This window comes from Astatotilapia calliptera, chromosome 3, assembly GCF_900246225.1.
Source record: "Astatotilapia calliptera chromosome 3, fAstCal1.2, whole genome shotgun sequence".
Lineage (NCBI taxonomy): Eukaryota > Metazoa > Chordata > Actinopteri > Cichliformes > Cichlidae > Astatotilapia > Astatotilapia calliptera.
Genome location: NC_039304.1, coordinates 43209153 through 43231416, shown reverse-complemented (window position 1 = coordinate 43231416; position 22264 = coordinate 43209153). Strand labels below are relative to the sequence as shown.

General features: G+C 40.8%; 1 protein-coding gene across 1 annotated transcript in view; it reads left to right on the top strand.

Moving 5' to 3' along the window:
* Window positions 1–1376: 1376 nt before the first annotated feature.
* Window positions 1377–22264, top strand: part of LOC113010147 (NLR family CARD domain-containing protein 3-like) — a 29301-nt gene continuing 8413 nt past the window's right edge. The window contains exons 1-12 of the mRNA XM_026149053.1: window positions 1377–1465; window positions 1660–1746; window positions 1829–1939; window positions 2029–2166; window positions 2815–2985; window positions 3070–3171; window positions 3559–3747; window positions 6467–6545; window positions 6708–6894; window positions 11988–11990; window positions 12218–14021; window positions 20810–20983. Of these exons, the coding sequence (XP_026004838.1) occupies window positions 1377–1465; window positions 1660–1746; window positions 1829–1939; window positions 2029–2166; window positions 2815–2985; window positions 3070–3171; window positions 3559–3747; window positions 6467–6545; window positions 6708–6894; window positions 11988–11990; window positions 12218–14021; window positions 20810–20983 (3134 nt within the window). The remainder of the gene's footprint in view (window positions 1466–1659; window positions 1747–1828; window positions 1940–2028; window positions 2167–2814; window positions 2986–3069; window positions 3172–3558; window positions 3748–6466; window positions 6546–6707; window positions 6895–11987; window positions 11991–12217; window positions 14022–20809; window positions 20984–22264) is intronic.

The window sequence follows — 22264 nt, the reverse complement described above, 5'->3', positions numbered from 1 at the left end:
TTGGTGCTTCACAAAGATCATTGTGCTGCCAACTGAAACTATGCCCCATGCAGTTTGTAGTTTTTCTAGTTTGCTGATGGAAACTTTCATGAAAAAGTGAGTACACCCAACATCATTAAAAATACCTCTTTTTCTCTCTTATATTATGATAAAAGGCAGGGCAGAGAGCTAAAACTGTCTTTAAGCTCTGGAACCACTTCTGACCTTACTGTGCTCATGGATCGCTATAGTATTTATACCTTTAAGATTTTCAATATATTTATTTTTGAGAAAGTGATTGAGAAACGTATTGCAATCTTCATCAGAAAGTAACACAGCATGCAGAGTTGTAGGAGAAATGGTATTAAATATAATTCTTGGGTTATTCGTATTCTTTATAAGATTATTAAAATCTAGTCTCTTTCACTGACTTATTGTATAAGTGAAAACGTTCTTTAAAGTATTCACAATGGACAAACAGACCAGTGGAGTTCCACAAATGCCCTGCTTTTTGACAGGAGCATCAAAGACCACGAGTTCGATTTTACCAGAGTGTGCAGGAACTAACAGAGCAATGCCTAGTTTTGAAAAGAGCAACCTGATTGACAATGGCAAGACAGTGTTATTTACAAGAGTTAACAGGGAGCTCACAATCATCAGAATAAGCTTTAAAATTAAAAAGAGAAGAAAACGATAGTCATCAATAAAGTGCTTGTGCCTAATAAAACCTTGGGGAAGAGACTGAGTTGAGAGATATATTAAAAGAGACTGACTTATGGTTGCTAAAACCAACGTCATTTAAATATCTGACACTCTCCACCATTTGGCTTTTGAACTGACGAAGCTTCTTGGATGAAATATCTTCCAGAAACTGAAAGAATGCAGTCACTTTCTTTCTAACCTCCTTAGACTACAATGACCTGGATCACTGAGAACCTACAAACACATTTGTCAAATGAAACACACACACAGATGATCTGCAGACATGAAATAAGACATGTCTTATTTAGAATATGGCTGGATTACAGAGAAGGTGAACTTAAAGGCAGAATTCACATAGCTTGTTTCACATAGATGATGATTCTACATCAGTGTCCTGGGTTTTACAGAATCAAAGACGAATGCGGATGAAAACAATGCTTCAAAATCACTTCAAAGCGATGTATAGACTTATATTTACCTGATATTTGATAGAAAAATAATCTATAAAATAACTGACTAACTAAGCTCCTTGAGGCATCTGTCAGTGACTTGCTGTGTTCACCTGACACTGACATGAAGCAGGAAAGCAGCAGCTGATATTTGGACAACACGATGGAAAGGAGGATTTCAGTTGATGTGCACATGAATGATTTGTGTTTCCTCTGCAGGTAGAAAGTGTGTGTGAGCTGAGCAGCATGGATCAGTGTGAGGACAGAGAGGAGGGAGTCCCTCCCTCTAAAAGCACTCTGTGTGGGGAACATGAGAGCCAGACCAAAGCTCAGAGGTGAGATGACCATCTCTAACTGTCCATGACTCTTCTCCATGTCACAGCTCAGCACTCACATCACTGCTGCATCATTATTACTTCTGCTCATGCTCAGCCTGCAAACCAGTTTCTCTTTGGGATGATGAAGGTATTCTACATCTTCATCAGCTTCTGTGGCTCTAAATGAAAAACAATTTTTTCTTCTCTGACAGGATCAGACCTGCTGGACCTGGACCCAACCTTGTGTCCTATGACAGCAAAAATAGTAAATTTGAAGAAAGACAACCAGGTCTAAAAAAGTATGTTAAGATCAGCTTGAAAATGTTTAAAATGTTTAATATCTGAAGTGAAGCTTTGATTTAACATATAAGCATTTTTTAGGTTAAATCAGGAATTCAGGCCTAAGTCTGACCCCCCTAGGTATCTGCGTTTGAACAAAGACAAGGTGAAAGATGCCATTAATAAATTTGAACAAATAAACGGAGAAAAGAAGTAAGTGAACATCAGTATTAAAATATCTAAAATGGCATCCCATTGGTATATGCAATGAAACTTTAACTTATAATTGAGCTTGCTTTTAGGATCCATCAGAGATTCAAACCTGAACCTGCACTTGAAACAGGGCCTGGAACTCAACAGGGCTCTATACCCTTGAAAAGTGACTGGTGTAAACGTGCCTCCACTGATTTTAAAGGACAACAAGACTCTGCTGCAGAGAGGTGAGCTGTTAGTAAAATGAACTGATTTAAGTAAATACTGATTCTGTTCATCTGGACGTGGCATTTTCAGTGGGAGAAACCTTTCATCATCATCCAAGTAATTTCTTCAGTCTCAGCTGACTGCAGATTTTCCCAGCCTTATAAACAGTACATTTGTACATTTGACTGAAACTAGCACCACTGAAGTAACAATGGGCTTTGAGGTCAGTTCCTTGATATGTAAATATCTTTTGTAAATGCCATCACAATTGATCAATTGATCAACCTTTTGGGATTTACTTACCTGGATATTTGTGCATTCCTCAAAACATGATTTAAATGAACTTATTGATGTTGTTTTCTGGTTTTTTTTTTTTTAACTGCATCTCAAAGGACGTCACTGATCGAGGAATTCCTTTATTCTATAAAACATGTCCAGCATTTAAACTCCTGCTGCTCACAGTAGGACCGTCAGTAGTCCTGCACAGTGTAAATGAGTGTTTACATCTGGGTGGCGCTCTGTTCTCACACTGCCAACACTAGTCTGGAGTTTCCTTCTGTTCACGATCAGCCTGCAAACCAGTTTTTCTTTGGGATGGTGAAGGTAGTCTACATCTTCATCAGCTGCTGTGGCTGTAAATGAAAAATTATTTTTTTCTTCTCTGACAGGATCCATGAGATACCTGCTGGACCTGAATCTGAACTCGGACCTGAATCTGGAGTGAGAGATGGAGCTGGAGGTCAATCTGCTCCTGAACCCATCTGTTTGTTGCTAAAGAATGATGGGCCTGACAGTGGTTCCTCTGATTGTAAAGTCCACCATGCATCATCTGCAGAGAGGTGAGATGACCATCTCTAACTGTCCATGACTCTTCTCCATGTCACAGCTCAGCACTCACATCACTGCTCCATCATTATTCACAGGAACCAGCCTGGACCTCCACCCAGCTCTGTGTCCTTACAGAGTGTTGGGGCTGAAACTGGTTCCACTGATTGTGAAGGACAACAAGGCTCACCTGCAGAGAGGTGAGCTGTTAGTAACGTGAACTCTTTGATGTCAGTTTGGTGTCTGATTTAAATGAACGCCTTTATGTTGTTTCCTGGTTTAGAAACTGTGTCTCAAAGGAAGTCAGTCAGCGAGGAATTCCTTTATTATTATTATTATTATTATTATATTGTTTATTCTGTAATACATGTCCAACATTTAGACTCCTGCAGCTCACAGTACGACCATCAATAGTCCTGCACAATACTCCTGTAAATGATTTTGTCTACCTGCCATCACTAGTTTGGAGTTTCCTTCTGCTCATGTTCAGCCTACAAACCAGTTTCTCTTTGGGATGATGATAGTATTCTATGTCTTCATCATCCTCTGTGGCTCTAAATGAAAAACACCTTTTTCTCGTCTAACAGGATTGGTGGGAGTCCTGCTGGACCTGGACCGGGAGCTAAAGCTGGAGTAGAATACTTACCTGGTTCTGGAGCTGGATGTGCAGCAGAAGCTAAATTTGAACCTGAAACCAGCAGCCTGTCCTTAAAGAGTGACTGGTCTAAAGAGCCGCCCCTTAAATTTAACAACCAGTATACATCTGCTTTGGAGAGGTGAGCTTTTAAGAACACAGACTCAAGTGAAAATCAAAATCAAGCGGCTTTATTGTCATTTCAACAATATGCAGTGGTACAGTACGTAAGTGAAATGAGACAACATTCCTCCAAGACCATGGTGCTACATTTGACACACAATCAACACGGGATTACATGAACTGCAATTGTGGAAAATTGCTAAAAGAAAAAAAAACATGACAAAAAATGTGCAACATCAGACAGTGCAATAGAAATGTGCAACAATGTGCAACAATGTGCAACAATGTGCAACAATTACACTGGTGTGTGTGTGTGTGTGTGTGTGTGTGTGTGTGTGTGTGTGTGTGTGAGAGAGAGAGAGAGAGAGAGAGAGAGAGAGAGAGAGAGAGAGAGAGAGAGAGAGAGAGAGAGAGAGAGAGAGAATGTGCACATAAGTACTTTATGTGTTTTTCAGTTCTGTCACTGAGTGTTTAGTGTCTGACGGATTGGGGGAAGAAAACTGCAAGTGAAAGTCCAACTCCGCTTCCTATCTCCAGAAGGCAGCAGGGTGAAAAGTGTATGTGAGGGGTGTGTGGAGTCCTCCATGCTGCTGGTGGCTTTGCGGATGTAGATTGTGCGATAAGTGTCTGTGATGGAGGGAAGAGAGGCTCCAGTGATCATCTCATCTCCTCTCACTATCTGTTGTAGGGTATTGCAATCCGATACAGTGCAGTTACCATACCAGACAGATAGCTGCTCAGGATGCTCTTGATAGTCCCTTTGTAGTAGGTGGTGAGAATGGATGGAGGGAGATGGGCTTTCCTCAGCTTCCACAGGAAGCAGAGATGCTTTTAGACCTTCTTAGTCATGAAGCTGGTGTTGTAGGGACCAGTAGAGGTTCTCCGCCAGGTGGACACCAAGGAATTTGGTGCTCTTGATGACCTCCACAGAGTATCCATCGATGTTGAATCGACAGTGATCTCTTCATGCTCTCCTGTCCTGAAGTCAACAATCATCTCTTTTGTTTTTTCCACATTTAGAGACAGGTTGTTTACTCTACACCAGTCCGTTAGCTGTTGCACCTCCTCTCTGTATGCTGACTCATTGTTCGTGCTGATGACACCCACCACAGTCCTGTCTCCGGCAAACGTAATGATGTGGTTCGAACTGTTCATGGCTCCACAGTCGTGAGTCAGCAGAGTAACCAGCAGTGTGCTGAACACACAGCCTGGAGGTGCTCCAGTGCTCAGTGCGGTGGTGTTGGAGACTCGGTCACCAATCCGGACTGTCAGACTCTCCATCAGAAAGTACAGGATCCAATTGTAGAGGGAGGTGTTAAAGCCTAGCAGACTCATTTTGATAGTTTTCTTTTTTTTTTTTTTTTTTTTTTTTGGGGGGGGGGGGGTAATTTAAATGAGTGTATCAATTATTTCTCAAAAGTTTGAGTTACTTTTCTCGAAACTTTGAGAAAATAACTCAGAATTTCGAGAAAAGTAACTGTGGCTTCTATTTCCTCCTTTAACCAGCCTATTATCACGTCAGCGTACCTAATCACGGGCAGGGCGTAGGTGTTGATAGCCTGGATCTTGATCTTACAATTCAGCTGACTGCTCAGGACTTGGTGGTTGCAGTTTTCCAACCTTCATTCACTGTCAATGTGGATAGGCCTAGGAAAGCCTATTTCCAAAGAACACAATATATAAACATGAATAGGAACATGGGTAAGGTGGAACTGTTTTGTGACAGCATTTTCTGCATTTCTTGTTGTGTGGTGTCAACAAAACAAAACAAAACCCATCCTCTCTTAAGAAATCTTCTTAAGAGACAACATACATGATGATTGAGGTGGCATTTTTCAATATATAAGACAGAAAGAAAAAAATACTACATTAAATCCACTGAAGTAATTATTCTATATTAAACATAATAATTAAGTAGGATCTCTCACATATTTTGTATTATAATAAAATATATCTACCATTTTCATAATGACCCTGAGTCAGCTTCAAACATTATAACAAGAATAATTTCTCTTGCCAAACTGTAAACTGCATCTCTCACTGTTAAAGCTAGGTTTACATCATCAGTTTACACACTTTTGTAGCTGCTGCAGAAACAGTCATTTAATTCATACATTTCTCCTTGGATATCCTTGGACATTCTCTGTGATATTATATTCTCGTCTCTTGCCCATTTCTTCTCTTGTTCTCGGCGAAGGCGGTCGCACTTTTCTCCTCCTCCTCCTCTCCCTTAGCTTCCCTGATTAGCCTCTTGTGTCTTTGTCTAGTCTCGTGTTTTTTAAGAGTTTTTTCATGTGCTATGTGCAGAGGTGTTTTTTTCTGTTCTCAAACTGATCTCCCTGTTGCAGCTCAGTCTGGGGGTTGTTATTTTTTTCTCCTTATCTTTCCTCATGTTGTGCTTTTTCCATGTTATACCTCTCTGACCTGTCTTCCCCATGTGATGTTTGTGTAATGTATGTATGGTCGGAAGGGTAAGACGGCACTGGCACGGCTGGCAGCCTTAACCCAATTTCCCTCTGGATGAATAAAGTACGATCAATCAATCAATCAATCAGTCAATCAATATATCACATGATGCTAATGTTCAAATTTTAAATAGATCTCTTTAATAGTTGTCTTTAATAACATCAACATTTTTGATTTTGTGACACTTGAAGAAGGTTTACAGTTGGTTGGCTGCAGTCACTTACTGGACCTGTGTCCTGTTAAGGAAGTCAGTTTTCCCAATTCCTCCACAGGGTGGATCAGGAGAGCTCAGAGGTTCACAGTGGTCAGTCTGCCCAGCAGCATCAAACACAGCTGGACTCCATATTTATGGTCTGTACATGTACAACAACTACTTTTACATCTATTCGGTTCACAGTCATCTCCATGCTGCTCTTTGTAGACCAGTGGATTGTCAGTGTGTCCAACATGGATCTGATGTTTGGCTCCATGATTTCATTCTAATTGGGTCATTTATAAAGTTTTCTGTTCCAGCTGCTGGAGGACAACATCATTGATTTTGTCAAGAACGAGCTGAAGAAGATTCAGAAGGTTCTGAGTCCAGATTACCCAGAATGCTTAGAGAGCCACAGGAGCAGCACCAGAGAGGCATTTGTGAAGATCACAGTGGACTTCCTGAGGAGAATGAAGCAGGAGGAGCTGGCTGATCATCTGCAGAGCAGTAAGAGGATTTTTGTATAAATATTTAAGCTGCTGGTTGAATGAAACGTATACGAATGTCTCAAGAGATGTACCAACATGTATTCAAACATGCATTCTTTATGGGAGATGAGATAATCATTCAATTCAATTTAATTTATATAACACAACAACAAGAGTCTTCTTGCCTTGGTGGCGCTGTCACTTGGTGTTCGCTCGCTCTGTGGTAGAGTATCACTTCCTGTTCCTGCTCAAACACAGTGGTGTTTCTGAGTAGCTTATTTGCTTAGCAATTTAATTAACAACTTTTAAATACATTGTTCTTTCATAGTATAATCTTCACGTGCTTCATCCGAAGCACACTTTCTGTGTACTCACTACCTAATTTATAGCCAAAGTATTCACTCACTGTCTCTGTACTGTTTCGCTAGCTTAGCCTAGCTCGTAGCCGACTCGTTAGCACCATGGCTACTTCACCTGTCCCTCCTACACTTTCCTGCTCATTGTGTCAGATGTTTAGTTACTCCTCGGCCTCCTTTAGCAGTAATGATATCTGTAACAAATGTAGCATATTTGCAGCTCTGGAGGCCAGGATTACTGAATTGGAGACTCGGCTTCGCACCCTTCATTCACCCGTAGCTAGCCAGGCCCCTGTAGCTGGTGCAGCCGAAGATAGCGTAGGCCCCGCTAGCTGTTCCCCGGCAGATCCCAAGCAGCTGGGGAAAGAGGGCGGCTGGGTGACGGTGAGGAGGAAGCATAGTCCTAAACAGAAGCCCCAGGTACACCACCATGTTCATGTGTGTTAGGGAAAATGTTCTAAAACACTTCTTCAGTAAAGACTCAGAGAAGAGAAACACACAGAACTTCTTGCTAGCAAGGGCAGCCTCCACTCTAAGAGACTCCAGTGAGAGAACTGCCCCGGTCTTTATTTATACTCCATTGAGCGTATGTGTGTGTGTGTGTGTGTGTGTGTGTGTGTGTCACTGCTGATCAAAGGGTCATATAACATAAAAACACAAAAGGTACATCCATGGTCATAAAGAGGGTAGTCTCCCCCACCCTAGATGGCACGGTGAGGAAGTCCAGCAGTTAAAGCACTTAGACTAGAACAGACGTAGCTACGTTAATCCTACCATAAAACAAGGTGCGAACTCTCCCGTGCTCCCAGGGTGTGGGGGTGAACCAAGCCTGCAGCCTGCTAGAGATCACACATCTTGTCACTACACAATTGATTATATGCCTCTAAGTATACATGGTTAAACATTTCCTAATACAAATAACTACAAACAGCATCCTACCATAAGCAAACTTATATCACTAAAAGATTATACTGACTACTAAATACAATTTTCCATTGACAATGTGTCTAACCGTTTTTCCCCACTCGGCGACACACCCGCCGGGGGTCAAACTCTGGTAATTGGTGATTCTGTTCTCAGACATGTGAAGCTAGAGACACCGGCAACCATAGGCAATTGTCTTCCAGGGGCCAGAGCAGGCGACATTGAAGGAAATTTAAAACTGCTGGCTAAGGGTAAACGTAAATTCAGTAAAATCATAATTCACGTCGGCAGTAATGACACCCGGTTACGCCAATCGGAGGTCACTAAAATCAATATTGAATCGGTGTGCAACTTTGCTAAAACAATGTCGGACTCTGTAGTTTTCTCTGGTCCCCTCCCCAATCAGACCAGGAGTGACATGTTTAGCAGCATGTTCTCCTTAAATTGCTGGCTGTCTGAGTGGTGTCCCAGAAACGATGTGGGCTTCATAGATAATTGGCAAACCTTCTGGAGGAAACCTGGTCTTGTTAGGAGAGACGGCATCCATCCCACTTTGGATGGAGCAGCTCTCATTTCTAGAAATATGGACAAATTTATTAAACCCCCCAAAATATGACTATCCAGAGTTGGGACCAGGAAGCAGAGTTGCAGTCTTACACGCCTCTCTGCAGCTTCTCTCCTCCTGCTACCCCCCCAAAAACCCATCTCCATAGAGACTGTGTCAGCTCCTAAAAAGACAAAAAACAAACTAAAAACCAGCAACAAACAACTTAAACATAAACAATTACAAAGAAAGAACAATACAGTATCCACATCTGAACCAAAGAGTAAAACAGTGAAATGTGGATTATTAAATATTAGGTCTCTCTCCTCCAAGTCTCTGTTAGTACATGACTTAATAATTGATCAACAAATTGATTTACTCTGCCTTACAGAAACCTGGTTGCAGCAGGACGATTATGTTAGTTTAAATGAATCAACACCCCCGAGTCATTCTAACTACCAGAAATCTCGAAGCACAGGCCGAGGGGGAGGTGTGGCAGCAATTTTTCACACCAACCTATTAATTAATGAAAGACCAAGACAGACTTTTAATTCATTTGAAAGCCTGATGCTTAACATTGTCCACCCCAGCTGTGAAACTCAGAAACCAGTCTTACTTGTTATCATCTATCGTCCACCTGGGCCTTACACAGTGTTTCTGTCTGATTTCTCAGACTTTATATCTAATTCAGTTCTGAGCTCAGATAAAATAATTATTGTGGGTGATTTTAACATCCATGTAGATGCTAAAAATGACAGCCTCAACATGGCATTTAATCTGTTATTAGACTCAATTGGTTTCTCTCAAAATGTAAAGGACCCACCCACCACTTTAATCACACTCTAGATCTTGTTTTAACATATGACATAGAAACTGAACATTTAACAGTGTTTCCTGAAAACCCTCTCCTGTCTGATCATTTCCTGATAACATTTACATTTACAATAATTGATTACACAGCGGTGAAGAGTAGACTTTATCAAAGTAGATGTCTTTCTGAAAGTGCTGTAACTAAGTTTAAGAATATAATCCACCCACTGTTATCGTCTTCAATGCCCTGTACCAACACAGAGCAGAGCAGCTATCTGAACGCTACCCCAACAGAGGTCGATTATCTTGTGAATAATTTCACCTCCTCACTACGTACGACTCTGGATACTGTAGCTCCTGTGAATACTAAGGCCTCAAATCAGAAGTACCTGACTGCGTGGTATAATTCTCAAACACGTACCCTAAAGCAGATGACTCGTAATCTGGAGAGGAAATGGCGTGTCACAAATCTAGAGGATCATCATTTAGCCTGGAGAAATAGTTTGCTGCTTTATAAGAAAGCCCTCCGCAAAGCCAGAACATCTTACTATTCATCACTGATTGAAGAAAATAAGAACAACCCCAGGTTTCTCTTCAGCTTTGTAGCCAGGCTGACAAACAGTCAGAGCTCTTTTGAGCCAACCATCCCTTTAACGTTAACTAGTAATGACTTCATGAACTTCTTCACAAATAACATTTTTATCATTAGAGAAAAAATTACCAATAATCATCCCACAGATGTAATATTATCTACAGCTACTCTTAGTACCATTGATGTTATGTTAGACTCCTTTTCTCCAATTGATCTTTCTGAGTTAACTTCAATAATTACTTCCTCCAAACCATCAACGTGTCTTTTAGACCCCGTTCCTACAAAACTGCTCAAAGAAGTCCTGCCATTAATTAATTCTTCGATCTTAAATATGATCAACCTATCTCTAATAATCGGCTATGTACCACAGGCCTTCAAGCTGGCTGTAGTTAAACCTTTACTCAAAAAGCCATCTCTAGACCCAGCAGTCTTAGCTAATAATAGGCCAATCTCCAACCTTCCTTTCATATCAAACATCCTTGAAAGAGTAGTTGTCAAACAGCTAACAGATCATCTGCAGAGGAATGGTTTATTTGAAGAGTTTCAGTCAGGTTTCAGAGCTCATCACAGCACAGAAACAGCTTTAGTGAAGGTTACAAATGATCTTCTTATGGCCTCTGACAGTGGACTCATCTCTGTGCTTGTCCTGCTAGACCTCAGTGCAGCATTCGATACTGTTGACCATAATATCCTATTAGAGCGATTAGAACATGCTGTAGGTATTACAGGTACTGCGCTGCAGTGGTTTGTATCATATCTATCTAATAGACTCCAGTTTGTGCATGTAAATGGAGAGTCCTCTTCACACACTGAGGTTAATTATGGAGTTCCACAGGGTTCAGTGCTAGGACCAATTCTGTTTACATTATACATGCTTCCCTTAGGCAGTATCATTAGAAGACATAGCATACATATTCACTGCTATGCTGATGACACCCAGCTCTATCTGTCCATGAAGCCAGATAACACACACCAATTAGTTAAACTGCAGGAATGTCTTAAAGACATAAAGACCTGGATGGCCGCTAACTTTCTGCTTCTTAATTCCGATAAAACTGAGGTTATTGTACTCGGCTCTGAAAATCTTAGAAATATGGTATCTAAGCAGATTCTTACTCTGGATGGCATTACCTTGGCCTCCAGTAACGCTGTGAGGAACCTTGGAGTCATTTTTGACCAGGACATGTCCTTCAACGCTCATATTAAACAAATATGTAAGACTGCTTTCTTCCATTTGCGCAACATCTCTAAAATTAGAAATATCCTGTCTCAGAGTGATGCTGAAAAACTAGTTCATGCATTTATTACTTCCAGGCTGGACGACTGTAATTCATTATTATCAGGATGTCCAAAAAACTCGCTGAAAAGCCTTCAACTAATCCAAAATGCTGCAGCAAGAGTCCTGACAGGGACTAGAAAGAGAGAGCAGATTTCTCCTGTTTTGGCTTCCCTTCATTGGCTTCCTGTTAAGTTCAGAATTGAATTCAAAATCCTGCTCCTCACATACAAGGTCTTAAATAATCAGGCCCCATCTTATCTTAAGGACCTTGTAGTACCATATCACCCTATTAGAGCACTTCGCTCTCGCTCTGCAGGCCTACTTGTTGTTCCTAGAGTATTTAAAAGTAGAATGGGAGGCAGAGCCTTCAGTTTTCAGGCCCCTCTTCTGTGGAACCAGCTTCCAGTTTGGATTCGGGAGACAGACACTATCTCTACTTTTAAGATTAGGCTTAAAACTTTCCTTTTTGGTAAAGCATATAGTTAGGGCTGGACAAGGTGACCCTGAATCCTCCCTTAGTTATGCTGCAATAGACATAGGCTGCCGGGGGATTCCCATGATGCATTGAGTTTTTCCTTCCCACTGTCGCCAAAGTGCTTGCTCATAGGGGGTCATATGATTGTTGGGTTTTTCTCTGTATCTATGAAGCGCCTTGAGGCGACTTTTGTTGTGATTTGGCGCTATATAAATAAAATTGAATTGAATTGAATTCTCACAGTGCTTTATGTTGTAAGGTAAAGACCCTAAAATAATACAAAGAAAATATGTATGCATTATCGAAAAGGAAGTAAAATCGTTTACTATTATTTTTTTTTTAATTAGAAATGTTTGCTGCAGTTTGTCAGCGTGAATTTAAATCTAATCTGAAGAAGAAGTTCCAGTGTGTGTTTGAAGGGATCGCTGAAGCAGGAAACCCAACCCTTCTGAATCAGATCTACACAGAGCTCTACATCACAGAGGGAGGGACTGCAGAGGTCAATGATGAACATGAGGTCAGACAGATTGAAACAGCATCCAGGAAACCAGACAGTCTAGAGTGTACAATCAGACAAGAAGACATCTTTAAAGCCTCACCTGGAAGAGATGAACCAATCAGAACAGTGCTGACAAAGGGAGTGGCTGGCATTGGGAAAACAGTCTTAACACAGAAATACACCCTGGACTGGGCTGAAGACAAAGCCAACCAGCACATCCAGTTCATATTTCCATTCACTTTCAGAGAGCTGAATGTGCTGAAAGAGGAAAAGTTCAGCTTGGTGGGACTTGTTCATCACTTCTTTACTGAAACCAAAGAAGCAGAAATCTGCAGCTTTGAAGGCTTCCAGGTTGTGTTCATCTTTGATGGTCTGGATGAGTGTCGACTTCCTCTGGACTTCCACAAAACTACAATCCTAACTGACCCTAGAAAGTCCACCTCAGTGGATGTGCTGCTGATAAACCTCATCAGGGGGAAACTGCTTCCCTCTGCTTGCCTCTGGATAACCACACGACCTGCAGCAGCCAATCAGATCCCTCCTGACTGTGTTGACATGGTGACAGAGGTCAGAGGGTTCACTGACCCACAGAAGGAGGAGTACTTCAGGAAGAGATTCAGAGATGAGGAGCAGGCCAGCAGCATCATCTCCCACATCAAGACATCACGAAGCCTCCACATCATGTGCCACATCCCAGTCTTCTGCTGGATCACTGCTACAGTTCTGGAGGATGTGCTGGAAACCAGAGAGGGAGGAGAGCTGCCCAAGACCCTGACTGAGATGTACATCCACTTCCTGGTGGTTCAGGCCAAGGTGAAGAAGGTCAAATATGATGGAGGAGCTGAGACAGATCCACACTGGAGTCCAGAGAGCAGGAAGATGATTGAGTCTCTGGGAAAACTGGCTTTTGATCAGCTGCAGAAAGGAAACCTGATCTTCTATGAATCAGACCTGTCAGAGTGTGGCATCGATATCACAGCAGCCTCAGTGTGCTCAGGAGTGTTCACACAGATCTTTAAAGAGGAGAGAGGACTGTACCAGGACAAGGTGTTCTGCTTCATCCATCTGAGTGTTCAGGAGTTTCTGGCTGCTCTTCATGTCCATCTGACCTTCATCAACTCTGGACTCAATCTGCTGGAAGAGAAACAGCCAGCTTTCATGTTTAAATTATTTAGAAAAAAAGAATCGAGACAAACAGAACTTACAGAGAAAAACTTCTACCAGAGTGCTGTGGACAAGGCCTTACAGAATCAAAATGGACACCTGGACTTGTTCCTCCGCTTCCTCCTGGGTCTTTCACTGGTGACCAATCAGACTCTCCTACGAGGCCTGCTGACACAGACAGGAAGTAGTTCACCGGCCAATCAGGAAACTGTCCAATACATCAAAGAGAAGCTCAGTGAGAATCTGTCTGCGGAGAAAAGTATCAGTCTGCTCCACTGTCTGAATGAACTGAATGATCGTTCTCTAGTGGAGGAGATCCAACAGTCCCTGAGATCAGGAAGTTTCTCCACAGATAAACTGTCTCCTGCTCAGTGGTCAGCTCTGGTCTTCATCTTACTGTCATCAGATAAAGATCTGGATGTGTTTGATCTGAAGAAATACTCTGCTTCAGAGGAGGCTCTTCTGAGGCTGCTGCCAGTGGTCAAAGCCTCCAACAAAGCTGAGTAAGTAAAGATGGATACAAATCAAAGTTATATGTTTAATCACAATTCCGTCATTTACCCAAAGTATGTGAATTAAACTCAGCTTGGAAAACAGTTTAGAAGGTTTTTTAGTTTTGATTAAAACTATGGCTGACAATTTTACAGTGCAACTGGAAATATCCCCAGATAATTGTACTAAATATATGCCAAAAATAATTTATATCATTTTGTAATGAACTAAAAAAAAAATTGTAAAAAAAAAAAAAGAAACAAAAACATTTTTCTATGTTAAATTAAGTTTTAAAAAACAAAAATTAAATGCAGCAACCAACCTCCTCCTCTGAACTTGTGCACAGCAAAATACCAATAACATAGGATTGCGTCTACTCCAGTTGTAGCCACTGATTAAACCTCAAAGATCTATTGTAAAGCAAAAAGAAAGCACCATAAAACATCCATGTCATGGTTTGCCAGGGCAAGCTGTGGGGAAAAGGAAAAAGGAGGACCCAAAACGCAGGAGTCTTCAAGGCAAAACAGTGCATTTATTTACAGTGCAGCAAAATTACAAATAAATCTGAGTCCGCTGACTCCCGTGCCGTGTCTGCTCAAAAGTCTGTGCTCCGTGTTCTCCATTCCTGTGTGTCCGCACACCCCATGCTTGCTGCCCTCCAGTGTTCCACAGTCCTCCTGAGGGGAAATAACAGAGGCAGCCATGAAGACACTTAATTCCAGTAGGCATACACACACAAACTTTAACTAGGCTAGAAGACTGACGTGGAGTCTCACGCAATAATCCAGCGCGGAGGAGCGATCAGCCACACTCTTTTTTTTCTTTTCTTTTCTTTTTTTACCCCCAGTCCAGTTTGGTTCTTTTGCCATCAGAATTATTGTCTAAAGACAAAGAAAGATGCCCAATGGATTTACTTTACCAAATGGACCATGCCGTATTGGTGTGTTTGATTCACCATTCTTTTTATTGTTTATTTTATTTTCACTTGCTAAACACGGGACAGACATGACTGGGAGAAAGAAAGAGAGGTAGAGAAGAGAGGTGGTGGTGCTGTCACTTCGTGTTCGGTTGCTCTGTGGTAGAGTATCACTTCCTGTTCCTGCTCAAACACAGTGGTGTTTCTGAGTAGCTTATTTGCTTAGCAATTTAATTAACAACTTTTAAATACATTCTTCTTTCATAGTATAATCTTCACGTGCTTCATCCGAGGCACACTTTCTGTGTACTCACTACCTAATTTATAGCCAAAGTATTCACTCACTGTCTCTGTACTGTTTCGCTAGCTTAGCCTAGCTCGTAGCCGACTCGTTAGCACCATGGCTACTTCACCTGTCCCTCCTGCACTTTCTTGCTCATTGTGTCAGATGTTTAGTTATTCCTCGGCCTCCTTTAGCAGTAATGATATCTGTAACAAATGTAGCATATTTGCAGCTCTGGAGGCCAGGATTACTGAATTGGAGACTCGGCTTCGCACCCTTCATTCACCCGTAGCTAGCCAGGCCCCTGTAGCTGGTGCAGCCGAAGATAGCGTAGGCCCCGCTAGCTGTTCCCCGGCAGATCCCAAGCAGCTGGGGAAAGAGGGCGGCTGGGTGACGGTGAGGAGGAAGCATAGTCCTAAACAGAAGCCCCAGGTACACCACCAACCCGTTCACGTGTCTAACCGTTTTTCCCCACTCGGCGACACACCCGCCGGGGGTCAAACTCTGGTAATTGGTGATTCTGTTCTCAGACATGTGAAGCTAGAGACACCGGCAACCATAGTCAATTGTCTCCCAGGGGCCAGAGCAGGCGACATTGAAGGAAATTTAAAACTGCTGGCTAAGGGTAAACGTAAATTCAGTAAAATCATAATTCACGTCGGCAGTAATGACACCCGGTTACGCCAATCGGAGGTCACTAAAATCAATATTGAATCGGTGTGCAACTTTGCAAAAACAATGTCGGACTCTGTAGTTTTCTCTGGTCCCCTCCCCAATCAGACCAGGAGTGACATGTTTAGCAGCATGTTCTCCTTAAATTGCTGGCTGTCTGAGTGGTGTCCCAGAAACGATGTGGGCTTCATAGATAATTGGCAAACCTTCTGGAGGAAACCTGATCTTGTTAGGAGAGACGGCATCCATCCCACTTTGGATGGAGCAGCTCTCATTTCTAGAAATATGGACAAATTTATTAAACCCCCCAAAATATGACTATCCAGAGTTGGGACCAGGAAGCAGAGTTGCAGTCTTACACGCCTCTCTGCAGCTTCTCTCCTCCTGCTACCCCCCCAAAAACCCATCTCCATAGAGACTGTGTCAGCTTCCAAAAAGACAAAAAACAAACTAAAAACCAGCAACAAACAACTTAAACATAAACAATCACAAAGAAAGAACAATACAGTATCCACATCAGAACCAAAGAGTAAAACAGTGAAATGTGGATTATTAAATATTAGGTCTCTCTCCTCCAAGTCTCTGTTAGTACATGACTTAATAATTGATCAACAAATTGATTTACTCTGCCTTACAGAAACCTGGTTGCAGCAGGATGATTATGTTAGTTTAAATGAATCAACACCCCCGAGTCATTCTAACTACCAGAAATCTCGAAGCACAGGCCGAGGGGGCGGTGTGGCAGCAATTTTTCACACCAGCCTATTAATTAATGAAAGACCAAGACAGACTTTTAATTCATTTGAAAGCCTGATGCTTAACATTGTCCACCCCAGCTGTGAAACTCAGAAACCAGTCTTACTTGTTATCATCTATCGTCCACCTGGGCCTTACACAGAGTTTCTGTCTGATTTCTCAGATTTTATATCTAATTTAGTTCTGAGCTCAGATAAAATAATTATTGTGGGTGATTTTAACATCCATGTAGATGCTAAAAATGACAGCCTCAACATGGCATTTAATCTGTTATTAGACTCAATTGGTTTCTCTCAAAATGTAAAAGAACCCACCCACCACTTTCAACCCCGGAGAGCAGCCAGTTGGCTTTTCTACCTTTAAAACCCTCCTACCAGCCAAATGGCTTTTAGCTAGGCTTTAGCTTCAGCCAAGTGGAAGCTAAATTGGCTAGTCATTCATATGTAAATTAGGTTGTTACCTGGGAATTCTGGAGGGAGGGGAGTGGGGGTGTGTGAATGAGGAGGTGGGGGAGCTGCTAAAAGCTGTGAACTTCCTTTTGTGTTCGTCTTGATGCATTCTCAATCATCCAGGGAAATAAATCTCCAAAAGTCACCAACTTGGAGTGTTTCAGTTTGTCTGTCTTTCTTGGGTCGGATCAAGAGTATACGTATCAATGTATTGCCAAGACTTCTATACCTTTTTCAAATGCTGCCTATTAACATTCCCAACTCTACATTTGATGATTTAGATAAACTTTTTTCCAAATTTACATGGCAAGGCAAGCGCCCAAGGATCAAGTTCCAAACATTAAAACTGTCAAAACTGCAGGGGGGATTGGCTGTTCCAAATCTGAAATATTATTTCAGATGAGATGAGACCCCTGACTGAATGGGTGCGGGATTTGTCTGAAACTCAGTGGCTAAACATTGACAAGACAATGTGCGAAAGATCATTGGAATCCCTGCTTTTTTCTAACATTTCAATTAAAAATTTGCATATGGGGGAATGGACGAGGGTCACACTATAGATTTGGCGTAGAATCAAACAATCATTTGGTCTTCCAAAAGAAATTTCAATTTTTCCTCCCTGCAGGGTTTTTCTCCTATTGTGGAAGACTGGCTTCAGATCATGGTCAAATAGCGGGCTTTATAAACTATGTCATGTTGTGAGGAACGGGCACCTGAGCTCATTTGAACAGTTGAGAGGTCAGTTTTGGCTTCTTTCTTCTGACTTTTTTAGATTTCTGCAGCTAAGAAGCTTTTTGACCAGAGATGGGCAGTAACGCGTTACTTGTAACGCGTTACTGTAATCCGATTACTTTTTTCGAGTAACGAGTAAAGTAAGGGATTACTATTGCAAAAACAGTAATTAGATTACCGTTACTTTCCCGTAGGAACGCTGCGTTACTGCGTTACTAAAACCGTGATTTTTTTTGCGAGAATGTCTCATGACAGTGACGTAAGCGAGTGCAACGTTTGTGACAACAGCTGTGTGCAGATCAACAGTGGATCATATATCGATTGTGGGAGAGAGTATGAGCGTGCAGCGTTTAAAGCGTGGAAGTACTGACCTTACTTTGAGTTTGATTCCATAAAAAGTGACAAAAACATTAGTGTCCATCGTGCGTGGGAAGAAAACTTCTTTTTACAGCGAAAAAACCCCCTAAACTTCCGAGCAAGCACCGAGTAGCTACGACGTAATGGGAAACTCACAGAGCTGCCATATCCTTCCACTGACCGCTGTGGCACACCTGCACCAGGGTAAACCTCCGCCTGCCCAGCTCCTGCTTTACAGGTGAAAATAGAGCAACAGGACCACTGAGTCTTTGACTTTATTTATTTTCTGCTGTGTTTTACTTGCATCTATTTGAAAGAGTGAGTGTAAACACAAAAAATATTTTATTTTATGTGCAGGAATGTGCAGAAAATAGGTTTAAATATTAAACAAATTTCTTCCAGTCAGAGAATGTTGCATATAATTACATTTTTGCTTGATGCATAAAGTTAAAAGATTAAAACTGATAAAACAAGTTTTAAAAAGAGACTTTTCCATTTGATTACATTTTGTATGATGGATTATGCAGAAAAAGTAGAATTGGGCTGAAAGATCTATCGCTTTATCACCTATTCAGGTTGTAAATCGTGTTTTTAAAAGTAACTAAGTAACTAAGTAACTAAGTAATTAATTACTTTTGAAAAATAAGTAATCAGTAAAGTAACGGGATTACTTTTTTGGGGAAGTAATCAGTAATTAGTTACTGATTACTTTTTTCAAGTAACTTGACCAACACTGTTTTTGACAAAACATAAAGAATGGAGGCAAGTTTTGGAGCCCTCACCCATTGAGGAAATATTTCTAAAAATATTTCAAAGTCATTCCTCCCCAAAATTAATCAGTAATTTTTATAACGCATTTATGAGTTTCAATGCAAATGCAACTTTGGATATTAAGCCAAGGTGGGAAGCTGAGACTGGCACTCAAATCTCAGAGGACACCTGGGAAGAGGTGTTCGGTGAAGCCCATCTGGTGACTAATTCTGGGCTGTGGAGAGAATTTAAATGGAAGGTGGTCATGAGATATTTAAGAACCCCAGAGATAATGGCCAAAATGAAGCCCACAAATCCTGACACCTGCTGGCAAAATTGTGGTACTTATTTAGGAACCCATTCACATATATTCTGGTCATGCCCAAAACTCTGCTCATTTTGCAATGACATATTTAAAGTTCTCAATACAGTTTTCCAGCAACCGTTAACAAGAGACCAACAGCTAGGCATTTCTGGAGTATTACCAAATGGTTTTGCGGGAAACAATAAGAAGTATCTCTTAAGAATCTTGCTTACAGCAGCACTAAAGTGTATTACTGTTAAATGGCTGAATCTTGACCCACCTTCATATATAATATGTGGCTTGATAAAGCAAGAGAAATTTACCGGATGGAGGAAATAACATACGCTCTGCGGATTCAGAGAGAATTGTTTACTGAGCGTTGGCGACCCATACATGCTTTACTGTTTCAATAATTTAGCATAGGTCTGTTTCGTTTTCTTCATTTATGGCTAAGTTTGTCACATGTTATTTAATATTACATAAAGTTTTTGTTTTTGTTATGTTTTGTTTTTGTTATTGTCTGTTTGTTTATTCGCTTACTTGGGTTTTGTTTTGCTTCCCAGTTTTGTTTTGTGCTTCCTAATTGCAGTTCTTATTTTAATCTACATTTCTGCATTGCGGTTCCTGTAACTGTCCTACTTGTGAACATTGACAAGTACAAGTTGCAATGTTGTAAATTATAATAAAAATTGAGTTAAAAAAAAAGATCTGAAAATGTTGAGTAACACTACAACCTGAAACGACAAATAGATTGCGTTGGCCTGTACAGGAGATAAAGGAAAAAACAACAGCTGTGAAATGGAATAGTCCAAATCACCAAAGTAAACTGGAGCTGGGCTTGTTGCAGGATCTGAAGTTTCTAAACATTTTGTGAGTGTATGCACTCACTCTTAGGACTATATAATAATAAATATGTCCGTGATGAAAGCTGGTCAGCACGCTAACGTCCTTTCTCCACTCTGTATGCTCGTATGGGTCTGATCCTTTCACTCCTTAGATTTTTTTCGTCGTCCTTTTTTTTTTTTTGCCTTTTTGTCAAGTCTGTCTTTGTACAGACTTGACAAAAAGTGTTCTCTGTCGTTTTGTACATAACTGTTTTTGGGGCAAACCCAGGACATGGTCTAGAGATTATGTATCTCAGCTGGTCTGGGAATGCCTTGGTGTTCCCCTGAACAAGAAGGAGGAAGTGACTGGGGAGAGGGAGGTCTGGGCTTCTCTTTTTAGGGTCCTGCCCCTGCGGCCTGGCCCCGCATGAGCGAATGACGATGGATGGCTGGATGGAAAAGAAAAAATTACAAAATAATGCAAGAGTACATCCAGGCATAGTAAACAGTAAACTTGATGCTGTCTTCAATTGGGACTGCACTTGGTTGTAACTAACATTTCAAAACACATTGACAAACACCCCCATAGAAGGATAATGTAGATTTCTCCAAATAGAACTAAACTCCCTTTTTTTTTATTGTTCCAGAGTTAACTTTCATGGCATTTATTTGACCATAATGATGAACCAAAATGTTTTTATATAATATCAAATGTAATTGATATAATAATTAATTATACATTAATTATCTCTCCAGATTGAGTGGCTGTAACCTTTCAGAGAGAAGCTGTGAAGCACTGTCCTCAGTTCTCAGTTCTCAGTCCTCTAGTTTAAGAGAACTGAACCTTAGTAACAACAACCTGCAGGATTTAGGAGTGAAGCTTCTGTCCATTGGACTGGAGAACCCACATTGTAAACTGGAGACTCTCAGGTAACAGTTTTTCATCAATTCACAAAATTATTAAGAATTGTAGCAAATTCCATTCCATACCTTTGCTTTTTTTAGTTTCACTTTTTACTGTTTCAGTTTAAGCCACAGGATAATGCTCAGTTTATGACACGTTTAAGAGCAATAAGGATTTTAGCTAGACATGAAGTAAAATTAAATATTGGGTCATTCCATCTCAAAGCATCATGTGTCTTCTTCTCAGCCATCACACTTTTCTATGGTACAAAGTTTGAACATATTTAATGATTTCTCAGACATTTTAGCATCAGATATCAAATTATTTTCAAGATGTGTACTCTTCAGAAATGGTCTGTCAACCCATATCTAGGCTTTTTCTTTAACACAGTGAAATCTGCAGCAATGTTTGAAAATGAAGAAAAGGTAAAAGACTGAAATTTGCAGTGGTCTTTGTTACAATCAATGAATTAGGATATGTAACTTGGACACACTCACAGGGTTCCATTCTAGGACCAATTCTGTTTACATTACACATGCACTGGCTAGGCAGCGTAATTGGAGCGCATAGAATAAATTTTCTTTGCAAGACAGATGATATCCAGCTTTATTTATCCATTTATCCAGATGACATATGCCATTAAAAAAACAGCAGTGGTGTCTTGAAAACCTGAATGACTTCTAATATCCTGCGGAACAAAAAATGTATTTGCTTTATTTTTGTCACCTTGAATTTTATGTTGCACAATATTCTGCGTGCTTTATTTTGCAATTGGTTGCTGTTGTTTAGGAAGTAAGAGCATGTCATCTGCTAATTGAAAGATTTTTGTTTCAATTCCTGGCTACATCCCAACTTCACTAATTCATTTAGGCCTGTTGCTTTAACATCTATAGTGATAAAGTCCTCTGAAAAGATCATATGGAAGAAATACTGCAGCAGGTAGAAAAGCTTACTGAACCACTGCAATTTGCACAATTTGCACACGGGCCTTGTAGGGACATTGAAGAGGCCCCTACAAGGCCTGTGTGCATCATTACTTTATTACATTTCCTATATCGTCATCTGGATAAGACCAGAGAATGTGTTTTGCTACTATTTATAGACTTTTCTTCAAGTTTTAATATATCCAGGTACATCTTTTCATTGACAAGCTTCTTAACCAGTTTAAACTTGATTTTAATCTTGTTGGTTGGTTTTTCATCAGTTCAGTTTCATATAGCATAAGGCAATAAGGATTCCAGCCAGTCTTGAAAGAAAATTTTATATTAGCTAATCAAGTAACTCCTCACCACACCCTTAATACATTT